This window comes from Onychostoma macrolepis, chromosome 04 (assembly GCF_012432095.1).
Source record: "Onychostoma macrolepis isolate SWU-2019 chromosome 04, ASM1243209v1, whole genome shotgun sequence".
NCBI lineage: Eukaryota > Metazoa > Chordata > Actinopteri > Cypriniformes > Cyprinidae > Onychostoma > Onychostoma macrolepis.
In genome coordinates this window covers 23,090,177-23,113,001 of record NC_081158.1, presented here as the reverse complement: position 1 = coordinate 23,113,001, position 22,825 = coordinate 23,090,177, and the positions used below count along the sequence as shown (strand labels likewise).

The 22,825-nt window shown below is 37.9% G+C and overlaps 2 protein-coding genes across 2 annotated transcripts; both read right to left on the bottom strand.

Moving 5' to 3' along the window:
• Positions 1-12,649: 12,649 nt before the first annotated feature.
• cdkn1ba (cyclin dependent kinase inhibitor 1Ba) lies at positions 12,650-15,835 on the bottom strand. The gene is made up of 3 exons (XM_058772057.1): positions 15,091-15,835; positions 14,818-14,926; positions 12,650-14,146 (listed from the first exon to the last, which is right to left on the bottom strand). Exons 1-2 carry the CDS (start codon positions 15,536-15,538, stop codon positions 14,823-14,825), a joined length of 552 nt encoding a protein of 183 aa, XP_058628040.1. The 5' UTR covers positions 15,539-15,835; the 3' UTR covers positions 12,650-14,146; positions 14,818-14,822.
• A 4,043-nt stretch (positions 15,836-19,878) lies between these two features.
• cdpf1 (cysteine rich DPF motif domain containing 1) lies at positions 19,879-22,750 on the bottom strand. Its single transcript, XM_058773459.1, has 3 exons — positions 22,506-22,750; positions 20,711-20,822; positions 19,879-20,426 (listed from the first exon to the last, which is right to left on the bottom strand). Exons 1-3 carry the CDS (start codon positions 22,613-22,615, stop codon positions 20,298-20,300), a joined length of 351 nt encoding a protein of 116 aa, XP_058629442.1. The 5' UTR covers positions 22,616-22,750; the 3' UTR covers positions 19,879-20,297.
• Positions 22,751-22,825: the final 75 nt, after the last annotated feature.

Genomic DNA, 22,825 nt, shown 5'->3' with positions numbered 1-22,825 from the left:
GGTGAAAATGATCCTGACCCAAGACAGCACTGACATTCAGCAGTGAAAATAGGAAATTGGTGCCTGAAATGACTTGAGGGCTATGTAGTCACATCCAAACTAGTTTTTAATGAGGCAAGGTAAACACACAACACTGCTGTGGGTGGTTGCTACGGTATTTACAGTTTTAGGGTGTTTTTACACCTAGTTCATTTGAGCCCTCCAAACGCTCTCGGAGTGGTTCAGCTCGTACATGTGAACAAACCAAGTGATCTCAGACCCCCCTAAAAGGACCCAAAAGTGAGTCCATTTGTGGTTGACTTCCTCGTGATTTGTGAAAGCAGTCAGGTCCTGGTCTGCTTTGTATTTATTTATTTTTTTTGGTATGGATCAACACAGTAATGCTTGAAGTTGAACTAAACAGTTAATTATTCTATGTTTTAAGTATATGTATAGTTTAAGATTATTATTATATAATTTACAGGTGTATTTTTCAGACATTTACGTCTGTCATTAAATTTTTCAAATAAATAAATAGATAAACAAATTGTTAACGAACAATACAAAACAATTTTGTTGTTGTCTGTGTAATATATGCACTGTAAAAAATCCAATTAACAAAATGTTGGAAGGGCAAAAATATTTAAGTTGAACTAATTTTATTGTTTGGGTTTAGTTGAGAAGACACTTGGCATAGTTGAATAATAACAGCTCTGTACATGGAAATGATATACCGTGAGCCTCAAACACCATTGTTTCTTCCTTCTTGTGTAAATCTCGTGAATAAAAAAGACCACTGAAAAACACCGACTGTGACGTAACAGTAGGGATCACTAATAGTTACTCCCCCAAAATTTGCATATACCCGCCCATGTTCTAGGCCAGCCACCAGCCGAATCAGAAGTTCTGCAGGTATTGTGAAGAAACACGCGAGGACAACATCGAAAATGGCAGATCATGGAAATAAATGTTATGGTCCAGGCTGTGCAGGGGATGTGAAGTGCAGGGATGGGTAAATCAGAAAGGCACGGAAAGCAAATAACGCGTTGTAATAAAATAACGCGAGCCACTAAAGGGACATGGTTAGCGCCTTGCTAGCGGTAGACTGTTACATCGCAGTACATAAGATTTCACTTACCACATAAACAGAGTAAGGAGAGATGACTGAGGATGATGGCGAATGATTTACAGATCCTGAGCACCACTGACAAGCATCTGATCTTGTAAAATGTGTGGTAAGTACTGCCGCTCCATTGTATAAACGGAGTACGAGTGATCGCAAATCTCAAAAGTGAAACTAAAAAGCCATCGTGCATTTGAAAGCAGTTTCAATGCCCAACATATTAATAGCGGCTCCCTGATGCCCACATTTTATTTACAGCATAATTACCCAACGATATAACTGCGCAAGAAAGTATTGAAATATATATTTTCCCTGTGTTTCCTTCCTGTAAGCTACTGAAATGAGTAATCAGCCAATCAGAGCAGAGCTCAACATTGAGCCGCACTGTGAAACAGCCAATCAGAGCAGAGCTGAACATTATTATTCATGACTCTTCCAAATAAGCCAATAACAGACCGTTTCATTCTAGGGAGAAATCCTAGGGTTGTAAATGGACATGTAAAACTGTTTCTGGAGAATTTTTGCCCTTACCTAAGCCACATACCTTCTATGTAGATATCAGAGAACAATTTAAAATATTGTATAAATGCATTCTATTGCACCTTTAGGTCTGCACAAATATATATTAAAAACATTATGGTTATTTTCAAATCCAATCAACATTCAGAATGCTAAATGTTGACTAAACTAATAAAAACAAATCCAGCCAACACTGAGATCATTCTGCACGTGCACGCGCCTGAGTGACTTCGCGGGAGAAACAGTGCCGCCATCTTGTCATGCTTACGCGTCAGGTTATTTTTTTAGACTAAATGTAACTAAAAAATCATGCAACATATTAGATTTTTTTGAGTGGACATTTAGAAAGTGTTTTACGAATTGTATATCCGAAGAAAAGTGGATATTTAAGTGTATGCCAAGTTCAGGCATCAAGTAACGTTAAGTCGAGTGGCACTGAATAAATATTTGTAACTTTAACCGAAATCTGTGAAATGTGTAACTTAATGTAAACCACAGCGCTCATTTGAAGTTAACATGGGCGTGTTGAATGGGTTTTTGCATGTGTAAACTTTTGCAATTGTCCCGTGAAGTAAAAAGACGACATTAAACATGACCAAAAACAAGCCATGGTGAAATGTTGCTCTTTTCAAATGGGGCGGATTAATGTTACACAGCGTTTTTAGCGACGACACCACTGGTATTTATCTACAACAAGCAGGACTGTTATATTTTGATATTATTTTTATGCTATTTAAGGTGACTTAGCCCTATAATATGAAATGTACATGTTCTATTACAAATCCAGTCAGCATCAATGCTCCCTGTTGTGCAATGCATTGTGGAATGGATTTGTACCAAAAAATAAAATAAAATAAAATAAAATGGTTGCAATTTCTGTTTCGTCACAAATTTAATTAACTGATATTGATACATTGTAAATGATTTAAAAGGCATCATTTCATTTTTTAACTTAAAATGTACTTTTCTTTCCCCATCAGGGTGTGGCCAAAGGTTTCATTGGTGCTTTGTCATCATTGCAAGATTTCAGATGCAACCCAGTCAGTTCTTCCAAAGCACCAAACACTGGCTCGTGACCAGACCGCTCCACTGCAACTACATGTGTATACCTTCAAGACTAGGAGTTTATTGTTTTCATTCCAGGTAATATGTGTAAATGTTTAGAGTTTTTACTACAATTATAATATGCTTTACTGTTCTCAGTGGCATCTACACTAATATTAGTCTGTTTCATTCTTATTCCGAGGTGAATGTAGCCACCCAGATCCAGTCCATATCCAGACCAGATGGTGGATCAGCACCTAGAGATGACTTCTACAGCCCTGAATGTCAGCGGAGGCCATGTCAGCTAGATGAGCCCCAGAGACAGATCCCCTCCGAAGACCTCGTTGGCCATCGGGACAAGACCACGGGAACCAGACTAGTCCTCTGCTCAATCTGACCTGTGTTGCAGCCTAGAATTAAACCACACCATGCTAGTTTCGTCTGGCCCCCGACTGACCCTGGTTTTCTACTCAATCTCTATCACCGTTGGAGTTTTGGGTCCTTGCCGCTGTCGCCTTTGGCTTGCTTATTTGGGGACGCTTGGCTGATCGCACAGACATTGTTTGAAGAGAGCTGAACTGGATGATGTCATCACTGAATCACCAATGAACTGACTTTAACTGGAAAAATGACTTGTTATTGTCCTCTTGCATTATTGACAAACTATTTCCTGTTTGATTCTGTAAAGCTGCTTTGACACAATCAGTATTGTATAAAGCACTATGTAAATAAAGGTGACTTGATTTTATATACTGTAACACTTACATTTATGTACTATAACACCTGGTTAATTTTTTTTTTTTTTTTTAAAGGGAGCTTTAAAGGGATAGTGCACCCAAAAATGAAAATTTGCTGTTAATTTACTGACTGTCAGGCCATCCAAGATGTAGGTGACTTTTATTCTTTAAGCCTGTATGTTTAGTCTGTATGAAAAATGTTATAAATGTAGATTGATATTAAATAAAGGCTATTATGTGTTGTAATGTGTGTGTTTTTAGTGATTGATAAACACCAGTTAATAATTTGTAATAATTTTGTTAAACTATAAAAATATATGTTTATGTAGTTCCTCAGCAATTTCTTATGATGCCCAAATAATAAATCTTAGTTGAGGTAACATATAAAAAAAAAATATGGAGTAAATTATAAAATTTTAATTGACATAACTTGCTGTAGTTTTCTAAATGTTTGACCAATTAAAACATTTTAGTTGAATGGACTGTAAAACTAGTTCAGTAAAGATTGAGTCAACTGAAAAATAACAATTCAGATAACACTTTGAAGTAAAAAATTGACTGAACGTAAAATTTCTGTGGAACTAGTTACTAAATAATAATTAGTTGAACCTGCTTGAAATTTTTTACAGTGTGGCTAGTTGTGTACATGGAGGCAAAGAACCACCCGACGCGCAGCGGAGGTCTAGCATTCTGCCCGTTTTAAATCACAGGGGTTAAATGGTGCAGTAAGATCATGTTTATTTAAATGCATGAATTACAGCATTGATTTTAATTCATTATCAAACGATCGAAAGAGAGAAAGAGAGAGAAAACTGAAAGTTTGTGTGTGCATTACCTGCGTGAGTTTGGTTAATTCTTAAACAGTGATTTTTATCCCCTCTTTGCAAAGAAATATAATGTAGCGATTCAGTATCGAAGCTATTTTATTAATAAAAGTCGTGCAGTAGAGTTGACAAAGTTTCTGTGCTCCTGAATGTTTCTGTGTGTGCACTGCGTGATCTCTGTATGAGAGTGACTTGTGTGTGTGTGTGTGTGTGCACGTGCATCAAAGCATCATAGATGCACAAAGCACATAAATAGGCCTAGAATAGAATGTTGATTGAACTAACTTGAACCTGTGCATTCAGTGGTTACACAGCTCTGTGGAATACTTGATTCTGATTGGACAGTCACCACATTCCAAGCTATGTTATTCCCTGATAACAACTGTCTGAGTAACACAGACTCATCCAAGTAACTGCAGTCAGCGCTATTCGCTTGCTGGGAAATGTTTTTCTTCGTGGAAGCTTTGCGTTTGGTTGGCTGATAAAATAGCACAAAAAAAACACAGAAAAATGTCACTATCTTATTTGAGTAAAAAGGAAGTTGCGTGAACCTTATAAATAATTGTCACGTGTCTGCCTGTCTTAGTTCCCGTCTGTCCTTATTTGGTTTAGTTCCATTCCTTGTTAATTAATTATCTGTCATTGTCCCCACCTGAGTTGAATTACGTTGTTTGCTCTTTTGTTCCCTTTCCTTTAAAAGTCCTCAGTTCTCCCTTTGTGTTTGTCCGTTCTTATAAGTTAATAAATGGGAAAAAGTGCGTTGAAGGCGTTTCGTTCTCTTGCCTTTCATTTATATTCATTTTATTTTATGCCACAACCACAACCCGTAACAGAAGAACGGACCGATAACAGAGTAATGGAGTTCGTGGATGCTGTCGCTGCCCTAGCCCTCCTGGATCTCCCCTTTTATAAGTTCACATGGGAGTTTTGTGAGCTTGCTGCGACAACTACATTGGCGGACTCCACCATCATCGAGATGTTCCGGCTCGGGGTCACTTTCCACCGTCCCGTGGACCTCCCAGACACCACGGGATTGAGTTGGAGAGAGGCCATTCTTCGGTGTCTGGGAAGCGTCCGGGCCCGAGCCGGAACCAACTCGTCAGCCGTGGCTCTCCCTCGTCCGCCATCATCCCCGACTCCTCCTCACCAGCCGCCGTCCGCGGCCCACGAATTCCCGCCGCCGTCCGCGGCCACGGCAAGCCCGCCGACACGGAATGCGGCAAGCCCGCCAAGTAGTACGGCAAGCCCGCCGACATGGAATGTGGCAAGCCCGCCAAGAAGTATGGCAAGCCCGCTGGTCCCGTCCAGCCCGCCTGTGCCTCCGCTGGTCCCGTCCAGCCCGCCTGTGCCTCCGCTGGTCCCGTCCAGCCCGCCTGTGCCTCCGCTGGTCCCGTCCAGCCGCCTGTGCCTCCGCTGGTCCCGTCCAGCCCGCCTGTGCCTCCGCTGGTCCCGTCCAGCCCGCCTGTGCCTCCGCTGGTCCCGTCCAGCTCGCCTGTGCCTCCGCTGGTTCCGTCCAGCTCCGCGCTTCCAGAGCGCCCCCAGGTGTCCGCACTCGAGCACCCTCAAGAGTCTCCTCTGGTTCCGCCCAGCTCCGCGCTGCCCGAGCACCCCAAGAGTCTCCGCTGGTTCCGCCCAGCTCGCCTGTGCCTCCGCTGGTTCCGTCCAGCTCTGCGCTGCCAGTGCGCCCCCAGGTGTCCGCGCTGCCCGAGCACCCCAAGAGTCTCCGCTGGTTCCGCCCAGCTCTGCGCTGCCAGTGCGCCCCCAGGTGTCCGCACTCGAGCACCCTCAAGAGTCTCCTCTGGTTCCGCCCAGCTCCGCGCTGCCCGAGCACCCCCAAGAGTCTCCGCTGGTTCCGTCCAGCTCTGCGCTGCCAGTGCGCCCCCAGGTGTCCGCACTTCCGGAGCACCCTCAAGAGTCTCCTCTGGTTCCGCCCAGCTCCGCTCTGCCCGAGCGCCCCCAAAGTTCCACGCAAAGACAAAAAACCCCTGAATTCACCTTTAAAATTTTGGGGGGGGGGGGCTATTCCCCGGTGAATTCTGCTCCGTCTTGGGCGCCCAAACTCCCGGATCCACCATGGTCGTCCAAGCCTCCTGCTCTGTCCTGGGCTCCCCAAGCTCCCTGCTCCGCCATGGCTCCCTGACTCACCATGGCCTTCCGAGCATCCTGACCCGCCATAGCCTCTAAGAATCTCCTGTTCCGCCCTGGATGCCTCCTCTGTATCCCTGTCTTGCACTGGCGTCCAGGGCGCCCACCCCCCCTCTCAGGTGGTACAGTTACGGCGCGGGACGCACCTACCGGGAGGGGGAGGTACTGTCACGTGTCTGCCTGTCTGAGTTCCCGTCTGTCCTTATTTGGTTTAGTTCCTTTCCTTGTTAGTTAATTATCTGTCATTGTCCCCACCTGAGTTGAATTACGTTGTTTGCTCTTTTGTTCCCTTTCCTTTAAAAGTCCTCAGTTCTCCCTTCGTGTTTGTCCGTTCTTATAAGTTAATAATGGGGGAAGTGTGTTGAAGCCGTTTCGTTCTCCTGCCTTTCATTTATATTCATTTTATGCCACAACCCATAACAATGTTCCCTTTTAATTTTAAACTTAACTGAAATGTGGTGTTAAGGCTCTGCCAATGTCTTGACCGATGACATGATCAGGGATTGCCAGCTTTCCTCACCCCCTTTCCCTGTCCACTTCATCTTCCAAATTTTACAGACTCCAGCATCCAATTGCTGCACACAAGCTGCGGTCTGAGTTCTTTTGAAGTTGTGGTGTGAACAAGAAAGTGTCTGAGATCACTTCAGTGCTGAAGAGGACCAAAAAAAAGAACTGGGTTCTCATTTGAGTTCACTATATGTAGACTGAGGTCACTTTCAGCTGCTTCTCTTTCTGGTTCACTTTAAGTGAACTGGGTTTGGCTCTTTTAAAACTATATGTGAAAACATCCTTAGTTTGTTGCTATGTGGTTTCTAACCTATTGGGTGATTGCTAGGGTGTTACTTACTGGCCCAACTCAAAAAAGGCTGTTCCTTAAGAAACCCCTGTGATTCAGGTTTCTTGACTTGGGACCTTCTACAGTTCAAGTTCATTGTACAGTATTTTGTCCATCCTACATGTCCTCCAGGTGAAAATAAATTCAGTCACTAAAGCTATACAGTTATACTGCAAAAATGCTGTAAAATGAGGATGCTGTCAAAAATGTCATAAATAGATTTTCTTTATCAATTAACTTCTATAAATTAAATCAACATTTGGTGTCACCATCCTTTGTGTTTAAAGCAGTTTTTGCCATAGGTGCACTTGTGCATAGTTTTTCAGGTAGCTTTGCAGGTAGGTTTCTTGAAGCATCTTGGAGACTCAAACAAAAATCACAATTATTACAATGAATGTAAACTGATATTTCCTTCTGACACACTACAGCAAAAGATAGAAATAACTGACTTAGCTGGTGAAAATACTGGTGTTCTAATCATTTTGGCCACCACTGTACCTGCGTGAGTATACACACACACACTCACTCACGTTTCTTTTAAAAGAGTAAGCACTTTTTTTTTTCTCTGTTACATCCACTTTTGCCTGTAAAATATAGGATTAGATGAATGAAAGGTAGTTGATCAGAACAGATAAAGCAAGTGAATGCACAAGGGAGGGGAAAATTTGGTTGACCCCACGAGTACAACACTGAGAGCAAACCAAAAACACACATGCATGTGAAGTTCACAGCACGACATTGAGCTTCGAGAGCCAGAACACAAAAAAAAAAAAAAAAAACCCAGCTGGCAAAGGTGACTGTTTACATCCTTCTTTTGGACACATTTTGGGCCAACTAAGACCGAATATCCGCCAGAGGTTGTTTCTCTGCCTGGCCGACACAGGTTTCTAGTTGAGCAGAGGACAGCCAAAACACATGACTGCTGGGCAAAGAGAGGCCGAGAAACGAAAAAAAGCACACTGAGGCTCATAAAACTCACTCAAATTAATAACAATGCGAAACAGATGGTACGTTGCATTTCCAAAATAAGATTGAGATTCACAAAGGTTTCATTCCCAACGGGAAGGCCAAATATGAGGTCATGTGCGGAGCTGTGCAAAATATCTATTAATAGGGCCAGCTGTAAACATTTTCTGATTTTACGATCCTTCTCCTCTCATTATCTGCAAGGTTGTTAAATTAGCCTTCAGCTAATTTTGTCCTGGAAATGTGGTGTTAGTTTGACAGGGCTGGAGGGAAGTTTGGCCGCTCCACACCTTATTGTTGCAGGCGTTGAGATTTGAGATTGCGGCTCCGCACATATCTAAGAGCTGATCTCAGAGAGCAGGACACTGTAATTACTCGCGAGCGAACGCAGCAAGTGTAAATAGAGGGTGGTGAAGACAAGAGCGAACCACCACTCAATCATCAGCGGCCTACGGTACGTGAGGTCATCTCTGGCATTCGTTTGTTTTGTGCCGTGATATCATCCTCCCCTTTATGAGGTGCAGGGAGATGCACAACTCAGGTCAGAAGTTGAGTGTTGCTGACCATCCCTGCCAGCTGTACGCCTGCCTACAGTTGTTCTGTACCTTAAAACTGGTTCAATCATTGTAGTAATAAATATAAATGACACCCACAAAGTATTTGGACACTTGAGAAATAATTAAAAATATATATCAAAAAAAGAGCACACTTTTCCTTCACAAAATGAAGTTTATTAGGTTTTAAAATATGAAGCAATTGATAGATAGTTGAAAATGAAGACAAAAAGTCTTGGACACTTTCTGCTTGTCAAATGTTGTGAAACGTATTCATATGATGAACTACACCATGAGGACACCTGTGGAAACTGACTTCATACATCCATGAGAAATGATCTTGAGACCAATTTATTCAAAATAATTAAAAATGTAGCTAAGAAAAGTATGTATATATATATATATATATATATATATATATATATATATATATATATATATATATATATATATATATATATATATATATATATATATTATTTCTATATTTGGGATATTTAATTTATGCAATCCTTGGCTGACATCTCAAATGTGAAGGCGTAAAGAAAAATCTGAAAAGTGAAGTTAGTTCCGAGGCTCTAGCATAATTTATTTGCAGATTTTATTTATTTTTTGGTATGTAATGCCATTTACTTTTTACTTTTTTAATTATTATTATTTATTTATTTATTTTTTATGTGACTGTGTGTCCATTGCTTCATCATTCATTGTCCAAATACTTTTTGGGGTCCCTGTACACTTTAAAAAGTGATAAGTTGACTTAACTTAAAAAAAATTGAGGAAACCCGTTGCCTTAAAATTTTTAAGTAAGTGATAATTAAAAAAATAAGTTAAGTGAATTGTCAAGTTCGCTTACATTTTTTTTTTTTAATTATTATTATTTACTTAATAATTTTAAGGCAACAGGTTTCCTAAATTTTTTTAAGTTAAGTCAACTTATCACTTTTTACAGTGTATATAATAATAATAATAATAATAATATGAAGTTATATATTGTTAATGCCTTCTAATAACATATTTAATTTTTTATATCTGATTTTCTCTTTCTTCGAGTCAAGCTGTATTACCAGTGTTGCCATGGCTGACATCTGAAATGTGAACGAGGTACAGAAAAATCCCCTTTTCTTGTGGAAATGCAAGTAGATGAAATGAATCCTTTGGTTGTTCAAATCTAATTTTATATTAAAAACCAAACTTGTATCTCTAGTTACTGCATAGGCCAAGCAAGGGCGTTGTCACTGGTGGTTTACAGCTGCACAAATGTGAAGCCCTCTGCTGTTTTTGTATTATAATTACTGATTTCATCAGCCTGCTATTAGTGTTTACCAAGGCTCATGTCATGGCAGGCTGCCAGTTCAAGAAGCTGCGTGTTGCTTAATCACTTATTGACCGGAGGAATACAAACCACTTAGATCTTCTCAGAAAGAGGTTTTGAGTATATTGATTCATCTGATGAAGGGGTGTGTTGTGTCAGTAACAGTGGTTTTCTCACTGATTTGACCACAAGCATGTTTGATTTTTAGTGGAAAGATGTTTGGGTAAAAAAAAACTGAACAAAAAAAACACTTATAATATGAATTGTTTTCTTTGGTGTAAGAAGCTGTGCGGGCATTAGTGATTTTTTTTCACCGTGCAAAGCATTTTATTATAAAACTTAAGGGTTATTATTTTATATGTTGAGACTTTATTATTGTTTTCATTTTTTATTTTCACTTTCATGAAAACTGTAAAATAACAGGGAAGTCAAGGGAAAATGTAGAGACCAAAAATGCTCAACACACTCTCTTCATTTATTCACATCCTGGGAGTTCTTCTGTATGCCGGACACTCCAATGTTTTCCTTTACTGTCTGATCCAAGACATAATAAAAATACTAATAAATTAAATTAAAAGACTAATAAGAAATAAAAATATATTTTTAGGAATTTACATTTTTTTCTATAAAAGGTTTATCAGACATTGTGTAACAAATTAAGTGAAGTGTGTAAAAAGTGTGATTGGTAGTGTACATCTCTTGCACAGTGTATAAAGGATGTAGTTGTCACAATGTTGATCTTTTATACATAGTAACTATTATTTTTTTCTAGTCCACAGTCCAATTAAACATGCCCTTAATTCAAAACTGATTATTCTTAAATTAGACTTTTTTTTTCCTTTTTTTTTTTCTAAGATACACTAAGATGCCAGAAATTGCTAAAGCTGTTGGATACACAAGTATTTTTTATTTTATTTTTTACTATTTATTGTAACGTTACACATTTTATTTTATTATTTACATTATTTAATTGGATTATAGGCCTAATTTGCAATGGTTTGAATTGTTTTTCTCTGCTGCCCCTTACATTTCTGCTGTCATTAATTGTTTTTATGTAACTTTAAGCTAACGTTTTTATATAACTTGCGGTTTATATAACTCTTCCACGGTTTAAATGTATAATTGTCTCATTGAGATAACATATAAGGTCTGGCGACATGCCCAGCTCCAGCTAGCCTCCCCTATATGTAGCTTATATGACACAGTAACATTTTCACCGGCGTGTCGTAATGTTAAACATGCGATAAAGTTTATTGTTGTAAAATAATTTCTCGTTCGCTCGTGCAAATTGCGCCCGCGGTGTGAGTTTCGTCATCTTCTATGCAGCCGTGATTTTTGAGCAGTAGGAGGACGGGGCTTTAGAAAGATCCTTGCGATTTAACCCTCGGGCCAAACTCACCTCTCCCTTCCCTTTCGCAAACATCAGCAGAAATATCAGTCTGACCAATGGCTCTTATTCTGGGTTGTGCTTTACGAGCAGAACACTCTGTACAAACACACTCTTACTCCAGCCTCAGCGCGCGCAAAGCCACTCTCAGTGGCTACAGTAAGTGGTGTGTTTTTCTTAATAGTTGTCTGATTGGACAAACCGTATGTCAGTATCTTGGCTTTTTTTCCCCTCTGCTCGGGACGTGTCCTTGTTTTTTTCTTTTTCTTTTTCTGAATTGAAGTAGGGCGCTCCGCAGGTCGTGTGTTAGAAACGCAGCAGCTTTACGCACAAACTTGTTGCACGTTGAGTTAAATAACCAAACTGCAAAAACGCTGTAAAAATTCACCGAAAATGCCCTGTATATTCCAAGGATAATGTACGAGCAGAATAAGTTCAACGTGACCACGTACGTTATCTCTAATAATCGCGATAAATATTTGAGGGTGTGTGTCTTTTGCAAGTCAACACGCGCGACCAAAACACTTTAAAGTCAAACAGCGTTTCGATTTGACACAGCGTGTTTTGAGTAATATAGTTGGACACATTGGGTTTATTAATATATTAAAACAAAACATACTGGGGTCAATTGTAGTATTTTGCAGTGCCAAGGTTTTTTGTTATGTTTTGTTTTATTTTTTAAAAGTGTCAGATTCAAATTCAACACAGAGCTTCTTTGCTATTTACATTTAATATGGAATATTACATGTAGCATATTATTTGAAGACAATCTAAAAGAGATCTGAAATGTGGAAACAGTTTAATAGCAGGTTAATCATATCATATGTATTACACTACATAAGAAAATCAATTTTATGAGCATGTCATGAGCAGCCTTGTTCAATATCACTAAATAAAAAAATTAAAAATAAATTTAAAAAGTGCGTGCAGTTTAAATTGAATAATTGTGCTTTTGTGGACAGGTGCTTGTGTGGGTTGAAAAAAAAAAAAACACTAAATCCCATAGGTTTCATTCTGCCACATACCAGTTTAGCACCAGAGAGTGATTTATTTATCAATTCTGTTATGATTTGTTTTAAAGTTATTTAGGTTTTTAGCACAGCTTATGGTCAGTTTGGGGCTTTTGCTAATGCAGGGTGTGAGAAGTGTATTTAAGTTTCCCCTAAGAGTGTGTTTTCATTCCAAATTGTTTCCTGCACAATATAATGAAAAGGAGTCAGGTGAAGGTGTTCATGTCATTATGTTTTAATCATCTCATTTATAAAGCAGTACACAATCCACATCAAATTTTTAATAGGCTCAGTTTGCAACCTTGCACAAATTTGTGGAGGGAAAAAAAAAAAACTATAAAAAGAAGTACATACAGAAAATGCACAAATGCCACTTTGGATAGTCATAAACAACAAAAAGCTTGACATAAATAAGTTAGTATAATTTCCTCAGTGTTTTTTTTTTTTTATCTTTTTTTTTTTTTCTTCTTTACAAAGCAGTACACACAGGTACACTTCAATGTTTTACACACATGCAGTGTAACGTCTTAATTTAATGTTTTGCCGGTTTTTACTTACTTTTTTTTTTTTGTCATAGTGCCATGTCATGTTCAACACGAAAGCCAAATATATTGTGGCAAAGAAGTGGCTTCATGGACTAACATTGTTCTTAATTGTATGGCCCAGTGTTAAAGAAAAAAAAAAAGAAATATATATTTATATATACATTATGCTACACAGAAATGAATAGAAAAAATATATATATAAAATTGACAAAAACAAGAAATAAGAAAATCAATTGGTCACTACAGTTGCACTTTTTTTTTTTTATGTGTACTCAGTAGGATTTGTAGTTCATGTGAATTTGCATCTTTATGGCAAAAAAAAAAAAAGAAATAATTTAAAAAAGAGAAAATAAAATTAGTGGAGTAACCCGGGGATATAATAATACTGTAAAAAAAAAAACATGAAAAACTTAATACCACACTAGGAGTCACAGTCCCTTCAGAGAAGAACACCACATGCCCAACATGCTGTAACTTTGGCTGGTAAAATCATATACAAGTACCAATAAACATGAATGGTATTAATGCAAATATCGAATCATTTTAATTTAGCCAGATCATAGAAGATGGAAAAAGTCTGTAATGCTTTACAAACAGTGACATTTGTGCAACTTAAAAAAAAATGTCCAAGGTTGTGCTGCTGCTGTTGAGCACAACACTGATACACATGAAGGTGTATTTCTGACTGTTAACATCCTGAGCCAGCCAAAACTGAGACAATGGGATTGTTAAACCTAATTAAAGGGAAATGGTGTGTGTTTGTGTGTGTGTGTGTGTGTGTGAGTGTGTTATATTTACTTTAAAAGGGTTCATTTTGGGGAGACGTTTGGAAAACTGCACAGCAATTCTTCAAGTCAAACGCACTCCATTTATACATGATTGTGTTATTTTTTTTTATCTTAATGTTACATTTAAATGTGCTACATATAAAATGAAAGTATATACATAGGTAGTAAAAGAACAAACGAAACTCCAATTGCACACTGCTACATTGTCTGCTTTTGAGGCAAATATATTCTTTCGAGTGCCAAAACTTTAGTGTAAAAATTCAGTGCTTATACAGCCTCTCCAAGGCTCGATTTGTAATTTTCAACCGCTGTCCCTGTTTACTTCATAAAGCTCTTGAAGTATTTGATGGAGAAAATAGTCTTCTTCATCTATCTCTGTAGGGAACAAGGGGGAAAAAAACTTGATTAGCAAAGGAAATAACATGTCGAACGCGCTTGCAAAAACTTCACAACGACAATAATGCATGAAAAAAACAATATTTGCGCGTAAACAAACGCCCATCTCCACTACGCGTTTAAAACAGGAGCGATAGCGCAGGACAGCGCGAATGAAAAGCGAGGAATTTTGCGCGCAAGTATATGCCTGCATTGTGAACCCAGACCCCCTCCTCCTCCCACGCGCACACCCTACAAGAGACCTGCTGACGTGTTACTACAATGTTATGCATTTGAGTCCCGTTTGACTCGACTGTCACTTGCGCGGTGACAGAACGTCTAAACGCGCGTTTGTTTTAAAAGGCCAAACCAACCGCTTTCCACACTGCGAACGCGTGGACTGTCCACGGTGGACAAGCACGCGTCAAGGAACGAACATTCCTAGCATTTTAGCGTACAACAATAAAACCGAGAGAACAATAATATATAATATAATATAATATAATATAATATATATATATATATATATATATATATATATATATATATATATATATATAAATAAACAAACATCAGCTATATTGAACGCGATCTTTTTAGCATTAAGTTAACACGCGTTTACATCAATGCGTAAAATAAGTCAGGCACTAGACAGCGCGCACGAAACTCACCTTGTTTACGTTTTGGGATCCGACTTGCTGGGCGCGTGCGAACTCGTCTCTGGACAGCGGTTCGCCTCGGTCGCTTGGACGTTGGCTCTTTTACTTTGGCAAGGAAGATCTATCGAAAGAATGAAGATGGTGTTAGAAAAGCGACTTCATTTGCGAGCAAGACCACGAAAGCAAGCCGTTTCAGCATTACGCACGATCGGGAGGGCAAACTGTTTGTCCCCCGAGATCTGCGCGCAAATAACGCAAAAGCACCGAGACTTCCGAAACATTTACCCTGATCCTCTGTCGACGGTCTTTTTCTCGGCGTGGTCAGCGCCGTTCGGCAATCCGAGCGACTCCCGTGCTCCGCGTTGTCAGAGTCCCCCTGTACGCTCGTTGTCAACAAATAGTCGTGGTTCCCGTTATGATCCACTGTCCCGGTCGAGGTATCCTGTTTTGCGTGAGGCGGTCTGGTGTAAAACTCCGGCACCTCTTTCGCGTCCACCTCCTGCCACTCGTAGTCGCCAGGCGCGAGCGGCTCGTTTTTGGCGAAGTCGTAATTCCATTTATCCTTGGACGCTTTCTCCATCTCCAGCATTTGCTCCTTGACGTCCCTCGCGAACTCTTCGCGATCCACGGAGCCGAAGAGGTTTCTGCAGACCGGCAGTTTGGCGTGATCCGCCTGCCTCGCGTCCACCCTCTCCAGCGTCGGGCTTCCATTGGAGACGCGCACTTTTGACATCTTGCACGTGAAAGTTCGTCCCGAGAATCGCAGTCGCAATCGAGCCAGACGCGGTCTAACTAAGAGCGATCCTTCTTCCCGAGAGAGCCGAGCGAGACGCAGAGCGCACGCATAACAAACGCGCGAATGCGTGCGGAAAGGCGAAGGCGCGTGGAAAACAAGTCATGAAAACAGCGCGCGACTCCGATGCCGTCTCGTAGTAATTCCGAAGAAAAACAGACGAGTCATTCGAGTAGGCGAGCACCCAATATGGCGATCGCAAGTAAACTGGCAGGGGAAAAAAAGATTGACAGCGAAGGCTATTTAAACAGAAGATGCTTCTCATTGGCCGGCGGAGCGCGGGGCCCGCCCATCAGTGAAAAACGATACAAATACTAGAGACTCGCGCTTCCCGCAGTCCCGTGTTGCCAGGTCCGCTTATTCTAAGCCAGCGACCCTGGTTTATGTGCGATTTGGTGTAAATGTTGTGATATGGCAGCTGTCGTGAACCCTGGGGCCCTCGAGATGATCTAAAATGAGACAACACAGTCAATAAAATGAGTGAAAGTGAGGGAAAAAAAAGGGAGGAAACAATTTAGTTCCTGGTTATTTGAGCTTAATCCTTTAAATATTGTTTCTTTTGAAGAAGAAACCATGAAGGTGACTTAATTTTAAAAGCGTGATTTGTAGACCAGCAAAAATCACGGAAATGATTGAAATGTTAAAATGCTGTTGACATTTCTTTGAGGGAAAATGCTAATTTATCAAGCTGTAAAATATTTCAGACTTTATTGCCAAGTATGTTTGCACACCAGGAATTTGTTTTAGGGTCACAAGCTTCCAGTATACAGGGACAACAGCACAGATATAATAAAAAAAATACAAATAAGATGTGAATAAAATACACATATGTAAATCAAATTTATTTAGAAAAATAAATTGAAAAAATTAAATAGATTGTTTGTACAGATGCGCTATGAATATCAATAGAAATAGAATAGAATAAGATGTAGGGATGTAGTAGAATGTAGGGTGGTAACAAATAAATACAAGGTTATTGCACATATTTTTATTGCATAATGGGGAAAACATTTACCTGTTTGTGAGGTAGATTGCCTGGGGGAAGAAAGTTTTTCTTTAAATTGAGTAAAACTATAAGTAAATTAATAAATTATAAAAATCCAGCAAATTATTGGACTTTAGATTCAAATATAGTTAGAAAAAGTTGTGAAAATTAAATTAGGGCTGTATGGCTTTCAAATATTGTGATGTAAATCTTTGTGTAAACCTTTTGCTAAGTATGAAACGTTTATGATGATCTGGCAACACAGCTGCAGATTAAGATTGTGGTTTGTCAATTGTCTGAATCAGCAACACTAAATGTGTCATCAAGGTGTTAAAAAGATAATAGCAAAACTTTATAATGTACATGTGACCATGTCATGAAGCTGTAATGCACATCACGGTGTGACGGAGACCGACGGGAACACGGGACACTCCTAAACCTCTGTGTGATTTGTTATCTCTCTGCCAAGCCTGAGGTCATAGTTGGCAGGCAGCTTATCTGTGGCAGACTTTGGCATTACCAGTAATAAGTAGCTGAAATGTTCCAGCACCCCCTTTAGACTTTCTTTTCAAGAGCATCTGTGTTGGTTTGAGCTCTGTGGAAAAGGTGAAATCTATGAATATCACAGGCCTATCTATATACAATCACACATTGATATGTTCACTGCTTTGTCCTCAGCAATGTGACATGATGCACTGATCTATATAAATCAGTGTATTATAGATGAGTGAATTGAAAACACAGACTTGAGCTAAATGCATAGAACTAAGTGACTGAACTACAGCAGTATTGTGAAGTCACAATTTTGGACATTTGTTAAAAGTTATTTATTGTTATAATTTATGTTCGTGATTATTGAAATGTCATCTTTGGCATGTCAACAGTTGTTTATGTTTATGCATGCATTGGATTCATTGTTTGTAGGAAAAGTCGCTGCAGTGCTGGAGACACACATGGCTTTACTGCCATCTAGTGGATGAAATTAACGATGCCCAGTAAAACTCCATGAAGTGTTAGAAAAAGCCCCTGAAGGTGTTTATTGCATGCGAGTATGGCATAAGTGGTCTGTAGCTGCAGTATTTGTTCTTTTTGCTCATTGAAGTCGTTTGTGTAATTGTTGATAATGTGAAGTGTATTGATGTAGAGTCCTGCTTCTGGATGAGCTGCTTCCTGCAGAGTTGAAAGCAGCCCTAAATGAAATGTAGGTATGAAGTATGAAATGTATATATATATATATAATTTATATATAGAGAGAGATATATAAAATAATTTTATATATATATATATATATATATATATATATTTATTTATAGAAATATATACATTTTGTTTTAATATATTTTTATATATTGATGTTTTTGTAATATTTTGTTTTAATTTTTATATATAATCAATTTAAAATAATAATAATATATAAATCAATGTCAATTAATTTATATATATATATTTATAGAAATTAATTTTGTTTTAATATATTTTAATTTTTATATAGTTTCTTTGTAATATTTTGTTTTAATTTTTATATATAAACAATTGTAATATTTATTTATATATAAATCAATGTTAATTCATTTTTATATATACATTTATAATTTTTTACATTGAATACATTTCTATAAACATATATATATATATACATATATTTATAGAAATTAATTTTGTTTTAATATATTTTTATTTTTATGTATTGGGTTTTTGTAATATTTTGTTTTAATTTTTATATATAATCAATCAATTTTAATAATTTTTAATATATAAATCAATGTCAATACATTTTTATATATAAATGTAAAAAATTTTTACTACACATTGAATATATATATATATATATATATAGATAGATAGATAGATAGATATTTATTTTTTATAGAAATTAATTTTGTTTTATATTTTTATTTTTATGTATTGGTTTTTTGTAATATGTTGTTTAATTTTTTATAATCAATCAATTTTAATTAATTAGTTATATATAAATCAATGTCAATTAACTTTTTAAATATATACATTTATTAATTTTTACGTATTGAATACATTTATATATATATATAAATTTATTTTGTTTTAATATTTTTCTTTATTTTTATATATTGATGTTTTTTGTAATATTTTGTTTAAAATATTTGTATACTTAAATGTATTTTGTACTGAATACATTTATATAAAATAAGATATAAATTAAATGGATTATATAACATGTGAGGATCCTGCAGGTGGCAGATCGTTTATAGCCTTTTCTCACGGAAGATAGAATAATTAAATGTATCATTTTGATGGCGGATTGTAATCCAGAAAGGATTATGTGTTTATGAAACACATGTGAATGAAATTAAATTATATTCCAGTTTTAAATGTGCTTCTGATTACAGATAGCCTGGGCTTACACAAGATTTGTATTTTAAAGAGAACCGGTTGGAAGGGAGCATAGTTTGCTTTTTGGGTTAAAAGAATTTCTTAACATGACATTCGAATGGTATGACAATTAGAGATTAGACTCTACAGACTGTACACACTATACTCATTGTCACGCAATGCTGATGTTGTTAACATTAGTAATTTGAGAATAAAGTATAACAATAATAATAATTTGCACGGTTAGATATGATATGAGCTAACCGATCGTTAGATTTATTTACCATTGGTAGCGCGATTTATTGTATTGCTTTTTTCCTCACTTGGTCAGAACAAACGTGGCAGACTTGTTTGTTACTTGTTTAGATGGCAATATACTGTGAAAATTCTTATTTGGGTCATATATTCCAAGACGTAGGCTAGAATATGTGATTCCTGAGTACAGTATCCACACCTGTGCGGTGATCGACAGACTAACAAACATAGTACTCAAAACATTAGATTCATCTGCACTGGATGCCGTGCTGTGCCGGAGTACAACCCCACGCAGGGGAGATAATTCCGCACAGAGCTGCAATTCCAGGTTTTCAAACAGAGATGGCGACAAAACTTACAGACAGCTTTAAGTAATTTTAAATTAGCATTTTGTGTCTTAGAGGCTGGGACTTCTTTGGGTGCTGTCATCACTCTCCTCTTCACTGTTGTCTCACTACTTTGGTTACCGTTCCAGTCTCCAGCAATGCCAATGCTCCATGGCCAGTCCTGTCAGCCAAGGTCAAGTATTCCACCATCTCTGGTCTGCTCCTGTCAGCCACTCTTCTCCGGTTCCACTGCAATTGACTAATTGTGGCAATCTGGCTGGATTTGAACCAGGGACCTCTGGTGTTGTCTGCCAGTGCTCAGACCGCTGAGCCACAGATCTATACATGTGCTGGAACTTATACTTCACTACTTACCTGTGGTTTTTGCAACTAATGGCTGGAATGATTTATAAAGCGGCAGGTCTGGAGGTGTGGTGTAGAGGTAGCGTTTGCATGCGCATGCTCACAACAGGTTTGCACTCCAACAACTGGTTCGAGGCTCACCTACATCAGACATTCATATATCAGTCATTTATCTTTCAGTCATCAAATAATCACAAACATACACATAAATATAATTTATTTTATAGTTCCTACATGCAACACAATGCATTTACCACTATCATAAAACTCGTTTGTAAAACTCATCACAGTAAACGACAGCAAACACATGATTTTAATCAAAACATGTTCTGCTGCCTCCAGTTGTGCAAGAAAAAAAAAAGGTTAATATTGTGTGTCTGGCCAGATGGCTCACTAGTGTCCTGACTAAATCATTCTAGCATCATGAAGAGGACATCTTCTGGACACTCTTCTTCCTCAGCACCTCGTTCTGAACCTCTTCTGGAAACTGCTGAAGGTGACCCCGCACACAAGGCAAACAAAAGCGCTTGGTGTAGAACAGACTGCAGTCCTGTCAGAAAAAACAAAAAAACACAAGCTTATTGATATGTTGACATTGATTTCAATAAATATATATCATAATGATCCTGATGCTGCCACTGTTGTTCTTCACTACATACAAGCATAAAAGTATTGTTTAATCGATATCATCTTCACATTTTTCAACAATGGAAGAGATCAATGGATCATTTTTATACATTATTTCTTTCACCGAATCATTCAAAAAGGAGGGAAACCAATAGACTATTGGAGAGCCGTGTTTTTTTTTTTTTTTTAAATCAAAGCTACACGTACCGTTCCCACACACACCGTCTTACTGCACAGACAGCACTTGGATCCTAAAACCAGAAACTTTTCTCTCTCTGGGCTGAAGGGATCCTTCATGCCGTAACATTCCTCCAAGAGCCTGCGGGACAAACGACAAAGCACAAAAGCACATCTCAGTCACTGACAACACATCATGCAATTATTCAAGCACATACCACTGATCAGATATTTAAATCAAAGTACAGAGTGTTAAATGGCCAACTACAAACATGTACTAATGAGCTTTTAGCTCAGATATCAGCCTACAAGTCCTTTCTGTGTCTGCTGTGATAAGCACTGATTTCAGGAAACACATTTCACAGGTCAGATCATGGAAATACTGCAAATTGTTAGACGACAAAACAGAGCACAACTTTACAAAGATGATTTCACATACATAAATAGCATATTAAAGCAAGTATCTGTTTTAATGTTTCAAATAACATTTGAGAAAATAAAATGGGTCCAGAAATGGGTGAAATAATGTTCTATTGTCATATCAGATATTTAGGTTCAAATTAAACAACATACTTATTCTAACCTGTAGTTATTAAAATATATAAAAGAAAAAGTGAACATTTTATTATTATTTTTTAATTATTCAAATCGTCTCGCTGGCATGAGTAAAATCTAGTGGTTTTAAGGATAGTGGCAAAAACTAATAAAATAGTCTCTTTAAATGTCAAATCATCCTTGTACTAAATATGCTTAATTTTTTATATTTATTATATGTTTACAATATATTTCAAATATTGTTTCACTGAATGTTCAAGAGGGTGTCCCCTGTAAATCACAGTAAAATTGTATGATTATATATATTATGAAGCTACGGTCAAAATTCGTATTGCTTAATAAAAAGACATGGCTCTCAAATAGGCTTTTGATTTTCCTCCTTTTGAAATGATAAAAATTCCTACTGCTTAATAAAAACAAGCGATTGTAGCTTCATACGAAAGGTTTCGTGGTTTTGCTATAATACTATTATTATTATTAATAATAAAAACAAACAAATACTATTATCAAGCCCCTATAGTGCTTTGTGATGTGAATGTTCAATATTTTGCTGCATGGTGTCATTTGAAATCACTTCATTATAAGAGCACACAAACATCTAATGATCAAAAAGAAACGGTTTATACTAATTATGTACTTAATGGATTATTGAGAATAGTCCCAACCTTTACCAAATGTCACCAAAGTTACTCTGACAGAACACAAATTTACAGTGTCATTTTCCCATTTTTACTTTACAAATATTACAATTATTCACATTATGTCCACATGGCCTATTCGTTTATCGTTTACTCACCCTAATGTTGCAAACCTGTGTAACTGGAACACAAAATACAATATTTTGAAGAATGTTGATAACCAACAGTCTTGCCCTGCTGAAAAAACAATAGAACCCTGCCCAAGACACAATAGAAAATATAATGGTTTTAATGGGAATTGTATTGGTTTTAATGGAAACTAGAATGGTGTCTACTGGTGTGTGATGGATTCTATTGGTAGGATGTTAAATCCTATTGGAAAAATACCCAAAACACACTACAAAAAGGAATTTTGTAATAGTTTCACTGGAAAAAGCTAAAGGTTTATAATGGTATTTTAATGGAAACCATTAGAATTTCTGTGATGGTTTCTATTGTTTTTTTTAGCAGGGTGGTTACCACCGACACGTTTTATTAGATAGATAATCACTAAAGCTATACTAAAAACGCTCTTCATAGCATATAAACACCGTGCGCTATTTTGCAGTGTCACAAATACTGTTTGTACGTACACTATTGCTCTGGTGTTCGGCGGCTTCTGGCCGTAGAAGCTGTAAGGACTGCACAGTTCACACAGCTCGCAGGTGAAGACGCCGAGCGCGGACCCTTCGTTCAAATCCATTACTCTCGAGCTGCACAACCTTTACGTCCCATTCAAACACATCCTAACTGTTTGTTTTGAGTGAGCACGCGACCTGAGAGCGCGCCATGCTGCTGCGACATCACGACGGGGGGCCAAGAAGGACAGTCTCGGCGTTTCCGTTTTACACTTTACGCTTGCAGTACATCAGACTGGACAGAGGATGGCGCCAGAAATAAAACACGACCACGC

What these genes read in the sequence shown, in the direction of transcription:
- cdkn1ba (XM_058772057.1), bottom strand. Translation starts at nt 15,538, where the DNA reads ATGTCAAAAGTGCGCGTCTCCAATGGAAGCCCGACGCTGGAGAGGGTG. An exon ending in ACCGTCGACAGAGGATCAGG is followed by an intron (nt 14,927 to 15,090) that starts GTAAATGTTTCG and finishes TTCTTTCGATAG; the next exon opens with ATCTTCCTTGCCAAAGTAAA.
- cdpf1 (XM_058773459.1), bottom strand. Translation starts at nt 22,615, where the DNA reads ATGGATTTGAACGAAGGGTCCGCGCTCGGCGTCTTCACCTGCGAGCTG. An exon ending in CCGAACACCAGAGCAATAGT is followed by an intron (nt 20,823 to 22,505) that starts GTACGTACAAAC and finishes TTTGTCCCGCAG; the next exon opens with GCTCTTGGAGGAATGTTACG. An exon ending in AGACGGTGTGTGTGGGAACG is followed by an intron (nt 20,427 to 20,710) that starts GTACGTGTAGCT and finishes TTTTTCTGACAG; the next exon opens with GACTGCAGTCTGTTCTACAC.